Source organism: Staurois parvus, unplaced genomic scaffold, assembly GCF_062004578.1.
Source record: "Staurois parvus isolate SC_StPar_1 unplaced genomic scaffold, SC_StPar_1.0 ptg000287l, whole genome shotgun sequence".
Classification (NCBI taxonomy): domain Eukaryota; kingdom Metazoa; phylum Chordata; class Amphibia; order Anura; family Ranidae; genus Staurois; species Staurois parvus.
In genome coordinates, this window is record NW_028318083.1 from 16677818 (window position 1) to 16685068 (window position 7251).

General features: G+C 40.1%; 1 protein-coding gene across 1 annotated transcript; it reads right to left on the minus strand.

Annotated features, from left to right (window-relative positions):
- Nucleotides 1-1155: 1155 nt before the first annotated feature.
- On the minus strand, nucleotides 1156-6953 carry ID4 (inhibitor of DNA binding 4). The gene is made up of 3 exons (XM_089682264.1): nucleotides 6444-6953; nucleotides 4288-4348; nucleotides 1156-3162 (listed from the first exon to the last, which is right to left on the minus strand). Exons 1-2 carry the CDS (start codon nucleotides 6789-6791, stop codon nucleotides 4301-4303), a joined length of 396 nt encoding a protein of 131 aa, XP_089538390.1. The 5' UTR covers nucleotides 6792-6953; the 3' UTR covers nucleotides 1156-3162; nucleotides 4288-4300.
- Between the last annotated feature and the right edge of the window lie 298 nt (nucleotides 6954-7251).

Consider the following 7251-nt stretch of genomic DNA (forward strand, 5'->3'; position numbering starts at 1 on the left):
TGACATCAACTAATTTGCTTATTACCAGCAATTCCTGCTTGAAAAAAAAAAACGGTAATAAGATGCATGCAATGCTGTAAGCAACATTGTCATTAGAAACTATTGAAAAGTTTTTATCTAGTCTAAATAACACCTCTTTAAATAGGCCATAATCCATTTTAATGGATATGCTGGACAAAAATGTTATCATTCTCTGGCATGTTACAGGTGCACAGACAGAATGGAAAAAAAATCTTCTGTAATTGACACTCACACCTATTTAATCGTCATAGCATCGTCGGTAAGGCAGCGTTTCACAGTCCACTAGCATATATTATCAGTTAGGAATCAAACATGCGGCTTGCTTTAAAGGTACTGTTTTACCATGATAGGAAAGTGGACTAGGAAAAATATCACACATTAACAATACCATTTGCTTCTCTACATGAAATAGATACATAAATTATTAATAGACCTTTGGAATACTGATAGACCAAAATGGTTGTCTGTCTAGTCCATATTTTTTTCATAGGACGCATCTAGCAATATCTCAAGCTTGCCCATGTTTGATTACTTTGATTTTCCAACTACATCTGCTGGAAATTGCTTTTAAAAATGTATTATTCTTATAGTATCTGCTGCTTGTTTATATTTTACCATTCAGTAGGTCACCTTTGAATATTATTTCCACAAGTCATTGTGAAAAATTGTGAATTTTTCCTACAATATGGATCCATCGCTAATTAAAGCGAATTAATTGTTCAGTAGTAAATGGGTTAATGTAACAAAAAAGTGAACGGATACCCATAATTAATAGCACAGTAGTGAGGTTTCAAATGTAGCAATTATAAACTGTTTACTGACACAGCTGCTTTTCTCTCCTTCACCTGAACCCTGTGCTACACTGCATATAAGGTTTTATGTGTCATACTAATATATATATCTTCTTATATTCATTTTGGGGCACTCTTTTAGTTTGACTTGTAGACCTTTTAAGAATCAGATGTTATGCATGAAAAACCTAAATTGGATTGCTTCATTAAAAGAGCAACGTAGAAAGAATATAACTTCTAGCAATGTGAAAATATTTGCATCCACTTCACAATGCCCTCCAAAAAGTAAAGCATTAAAGAATGGTGTTTTCAATGTCAGCAAAATAAATACACAAGATGACAGTTTTGAGACCATTAAAAATGTCCTTTTAATACTCGTCTGTAAAAAAAGACATAGGAGAAATTACAGTAGCAACTGTGATAAAATTAGACAATATATTGTTATTAACAATTTTGTTTACTGTTCTTTCTTTACCCACAAAAACCAGAAGTGGTAACTCAGACAGATACAGTTGTAGGTAACAGTAAGAGTTCCTTTGGTTGCAAGCAATAAAGTATCTGCTTACTTAGCACAGAATCCACTGAGATGACCGACACGTACGAAAGGCTAAAATGCTTTTTTTATTCATTTGAAAAAAAAAAAAAGAAACCCAAGATAAAATATTACGTGATAGCACCAGAATTTATGGGAAATCTCCTTTTCAATGATTATACTTTCTGGCTTGAATTAAAACCAGACACTGCTTCTGTGGAAATAGAACTGAATGAGTGGTAGTAAATGACCATAATTGGCCATATTCATAAGCTAATTGAATACATGCAAACCAAAGACTGAGAAAGGAAGCAGAGACTAATGGGACGATGAAGAACAGGGCTGCATATTACTGGGCTTTTTTTCCCATTACTAATTATGTATACAAAAGGGGAATGTCACATCTCTTTACACTGAACTGTAGACAGATCAAAATGTCAAAATGTAAAACTTGGGGACCTGCTGCAACCCTTTTTTTTCCTTTTTTTTTTTGAGGATCACATCAATAGAACATTTTGCTTCATTGCAGAGGCCTTTGGATATTATTTGTAGGGTATCAGTGCTCTAATTGATGCTATACTACATTTTATTACAAAGTACCTCAAACATGCCTTGTGTCACAGTGCAATACAGTACATTGTTGAGGAAGGTGTTGGAACAGGTGTTTGCAGAAAGGTATGGACATGATCTGTATAAAGCATATAAAATGACATTTATTTCATTTTTTAAAACCGTTTTCTTCAAAAAATTCACTTAACTTACAGTCACTGGCATATGTAAAATCCCCTTGAAACACAAACTTTGTGGGAAAAAAAAAATATTCTACGGGTGTACATTGGTTAATGTAACTCAAATATAGCTTAGTGTAATGCTACACCCACTAAATACTGTTTGTGAAGCCAGTATCTGAGCCACATAAAACAATCATCATTTGAAAACAAGCAAAGTATATATTCAGCTTCAATACTGTAAAAATGAAGCAAGACTATATACTGTCTTTTAAAAATTACAGCATAAGGCCATTTTTTACTCTAGCTTATACATTCCATGCCAACATGCAGGCAACCAAATAGCAGATCCAAGTTAGTGTAGTTTACCATTTTAACATCTTTGTTAATCTGTCATTTAGAATTATTATTATTCTTTATTATTTCTCTTCCATATACAGACAGCAATCACTTTCCCCAGGGATGAAACAAAAAGCACACATTGCTATTTACAGAAAATATTTAATTAAAAATACTTCATAATTACAGTAGTCTATTAAAGCATATACTTTTATCACTTACACTTATAGAACATCTCTATATATATACACAGTATGAAATGTCACTCTTTTTTTTTTTAATTCTCTATACAATATGTAACATTCCTGCAGGGAGAAGAAAATTCCCTTGCCCGATAAAATCATCTATTTTAAACAATAGATGTAAAAAAAAGACAAAATATCTACAATACTCTGGTAGATTAGTAAAGCTTGAGATTTCAGTTGTCCATTGGATAGTGTATGCTTTCTATAAGCTGCACCCCCACCCCCCCACCCCTTCACCCCCATATTCCATCAGTTCAGGGACTTCCACAGTGCAAGGAAAATTCACGTCTGTTGTTACAAGATGATGAGAAGGACAGTGTTAAGTGGCATGAGCGTGCACAAATGGCGGACAGCTATATTCTCCGTGTGTAGAAGCGATGTGTAGATTGCTTTTCCCTCTTTTGTCTGGTGACTGTTTTTTTTTTCCTTTCCCCTCCCTTATTTTCTAATTTGTCTCTCTCTTTCTCTCTGTGCTTCTCCTGGCTCTGGATTTGCCTGCTGCACACCTGTGGAAGAGGAATGAATAGAGGGGGTGTGTGAACCATTCTGCTCCAGACTGACTGGCGCCACCAACAAAACACAAGACATGCTTGATCAACAACCCAAAACAAACCAGGTCAAACTACAAGCACAGCTCCCAAGCCAGCCCAAGCATAGGAACGCAGCTGCAACGGACTGCTCAGTCCATGCTGTGTCTCTGCCATCGGGCTGTGTCCTATCTAGTCTGACCCCCACCCAGGGCTGGCTTTAAACATCACGCTGTTCTAGGCACACCTGAAAGATGAAGCCTCTTGTTTCCTGTGATTTTTTTTTCAGTATGCTACAATGTGCTACTGAAGGCAGGCTGTAGTCTATGTTATATGAAGGACTACTTTGTAACAGCAGTGACCAACAAAATTGGAAAGGAGAGATCACTGTATATATTTTTTTAACTATAAAAAGACCTATGTCTCCTTTCAATATCCTGTACTTACATCTACCTATCAAAGTTTACCTGCTGAATTTAGCATATGCTTAAAAAAAATCATAACATTTTGTAACTACTAAGGCCAAAAAAAAAAACCCACTATGTTAAATGTGATCAAAATTTGAGAAAATAATAAAAGGTGTAACTACTGAGGCTCAGAGATGGCCAAAAAACTGCAAAGAGTTAAATGTGATCAAAATTTGTAAATATGAAGACAATAATAACATTTGTAAATATTGAGGCTCATAAAATGGCCAAAGAACACAAACGTTATGATAAATTTGTAAATATGGGAAAAATAATAATATTTGTAAATAGTGAGGCTCAGAGGTGACCAAAAAAATAGTTTAATACTAAGTGTTGCCCATCTAACCCTACTGCCCTAGGCACTGGTCCATGAGTGCCATTATAGCAAATGCAGCCCTACCACCAACCCAGGGAAAAAAACATCTCCTTTAATACAATCTACAAAGGAATGGGGAGAATTAGAAATCAAGGAACTGCCTTTACATTCAACCAAAATCTGCCAGATTAAACATTAACCATTGTCTGGGCTGCTATTCTGACTTTCAGTCAATCAATGACAGGAGATGGCTATCTTGGATAGACTGCTAGCAAGGATCCATAACAATCACTGGAGAGGAAGCAAAAGTTCAAGACTCACCTTAAAAGACATCCTAGCGACACAGTATACTGTCCCCGTGTTTGTTCACAACTGGTGCAGCCTTCAATTTAAAGGAAAAAAAAAACCAATGTTATAGATGGGTTGACGTAGAGCAAGACAGTCAGTGATGGATCATAGCATGGACATTGGCTGCCTAGACTGTGACAGGTCACACTCCAGCGATCACAGCATCTCACAAAAGGCTCAAATCACAAAGATAAAACCAGGATAAGGATCCTTGTATTAAAAAAGTGACAGTTATTTTCATCTGAATCCAATGACATATGAAAAGTACAGTCAGTGATGGATCATAACATGGGAACTGGCTGCCTGGGCTGAGACAGGTCACACTCCAGCAATCAGAGCATCACACAAAAGGTTCAATTCTCAAAGCTAACGCCAAGATGAGGATCATTATGATAAAAAAGTGAGTTATTTTCAGCTAAACCTAATGACATTTGAAAAGTACAGTCAGGGATGGATCATAGCATAGACACTGGCTGCCTATGTGTCTGTGACAGGTCCAGGGAACATAGAATCATGCAAAAATCACATTTCACAAAGCTAACATCAGGTTATGATCCTTTTATTAAACAAAAGTGATTTATTTTCAGCTAAACCTAATGACATTTGAAAACTACAGTTGGTGATGGATTGTAGCAATGGGCACTGGCTGCCTAGAATGTGACAGGTCCAATGATCATAGCATGACACAAAAGGCTCAGTTCAGAAAGCTAACACCAGTATACAGATCCTTATATTTAAAAAGTTAATTATTTTCAGCTAAACCTAATGATATTTAAAATACACATTCAGAGATGGATCATAGCATGGGCACTGGCTGCCTAGGCTTTGACAGGTCCAGGGATCAGAGAAACCCGCATAAGGCTCAATTCACAAAGCTAACACCAGGATAGGGATCCTTATATTAAAAAAGTGAGTTATTTTCGGATAAACCTAATGATATCTAAAATGCACAGTAAGAGATAGGTCATAGCATGGGCACTGGCTGCCTAGGCTTTGACAGGTCCAGGGATCAGAGAATCCCACATAAGGCTCAATTCACAAAGCTAAGCCCAGGATACGGATCCTTATATTAAGAAAGTGAGTTATTTTCAGCTAAACCTAATAACATTTAAAATGCACAGTAAGAGATGGGTCATAGCATGGGCACTGGCTGCCTAGGCTTTGACAGGTCCAGGGATCAGAGAATCCCACATAAGGCTCAATTCACAAAGCTAACACCAGGATAGGGATTTTATATTAAAAAAGTGAGTTATTTTAAGCTAAACCTAATGATATTTAAAATGCACAGTAAGAGGTGAATCAGATCCTGGTCACTGCCTGCCTAGGCTGTAACAGGTCCAGCACCCACAGCATCACACAAAAGGCTCACTTCACAAAACTATCATCAGGATAAGGAACCTTATATTAAAATATTTTAAAAAGTGAGTTATTTTCACCTGCGATCTGAGAAAATGAAGACCTATCTATGTCAAAGCCTTAGGATCTGAGCCCAACCAATCACCTCGTGCCTTTCTGCTTCTCATTACATTGTGACATGATCCAGGCAATTGGGGACTTCTAAGGCTGGCCATACACTATACAATTTTCTGTCCAATCTCTTTTAGATTTACCTTCAATTATAAAGCGCAAGGACCTGCCTAATTGGATACAATTGAAAGTGTTGTTTAGGTTTGACCTCCTATTATATGGTTTTTGGTAAATCTAAAGCAAAAGAAAATTGTATAATGTGTGGCCAGCCACAGCTGGGGCTCAGGATGACAGAAAAGAGGCATCTCAGGCAACAAATCGCTATATTTGGCGATCGCAAGACATTTTCCAGAGAAAAGCAATCTCTTGATCTAGATAAAGAAGAGACAGAAGAGGCAGCTGCTCTGCACTCATCATGGCCACAAGTCGTGTGTTGTGTGTCAGGAGGAACTTCCAGGAATGAGCCTAGCCGTGAGCAGTGAAGTGATGGAGAACAGCGGAGCCTTGTCAGGTGGATCTGCCCTTTCTCACATGCCAGAGCTGTCATTGAGCCGTCCAGTGCGCGGTGTAGCGGCCCCGCAGCAGTAGCGCAGCACGTGACATGAGCTCAGCCAGCCTGGCCTCGTACAAAGCGGCGCTGTGGGTGGGTGGCCATCTCTTACCGGGTCGGTATTGAGGTCCGTTAGCGGGCTCCTGGCGGGGGGTTGTTGCCTGAGCAGCACAGGGTGTGTGTCCAGGGCCAGCTGCAGGTCCAGGATGTAGTCAATGACATGCTGCAGGATCTCCACTTTGCTGACTTTCTTGTTCTGCGGAATGGTGGGCACCAGCCTCTTGAGCCGGCTGTAACAGTCATTCATGTCGTACTGCAGACACAGGGACTCCTCTTCTTCCATCTTGTAGCGAGCCACGCTCAGGCTGTGCTCAGACAGGCAATGCAGGGCCAGCTCCCCGCACACGCCCGGCACCGGGGCTTTCCTACTGTGGGGGCGGACGGGGCTCACCGCTTTCATGGCACGCTCTGCACAGGACACCCGAGGATCTCTTGCCTCAACCGAGCTGGGGCATGCGAGGGGTTAATCCGAGGCAGGATGGAGATGACGGCAGAGATGACACCCAGCGATCAGTCTCGGCTCCCTGCTCCGCAGCCTGCGATCTGCCTCTCTGCTGCCGTATATAAGGCATGGGAGCGGGCGGGGAGGGCGAGAGGAGAGAGGGAGGAGTGGAAGGGGGAGGGGAAGGGGAGGGAGCGGGGCACACCGCGATCACATACTGACTTCTCACCCACGGCTCCCTATACCTCCTGTCATTCCACAAATGCGGCGTTTAAACTTTTGGGCCAGCAAAAAAAAAAAAAAAAAGAAATAGAAAAGGTAAGGAGGCTGTGATGTGGGAGGAGAGGGGGCCGTGTGATGGGCGAGGAGTGGCACGGCGATCGGAATGGTGCTGGACGTAGTCACCGCCGGCTACAAG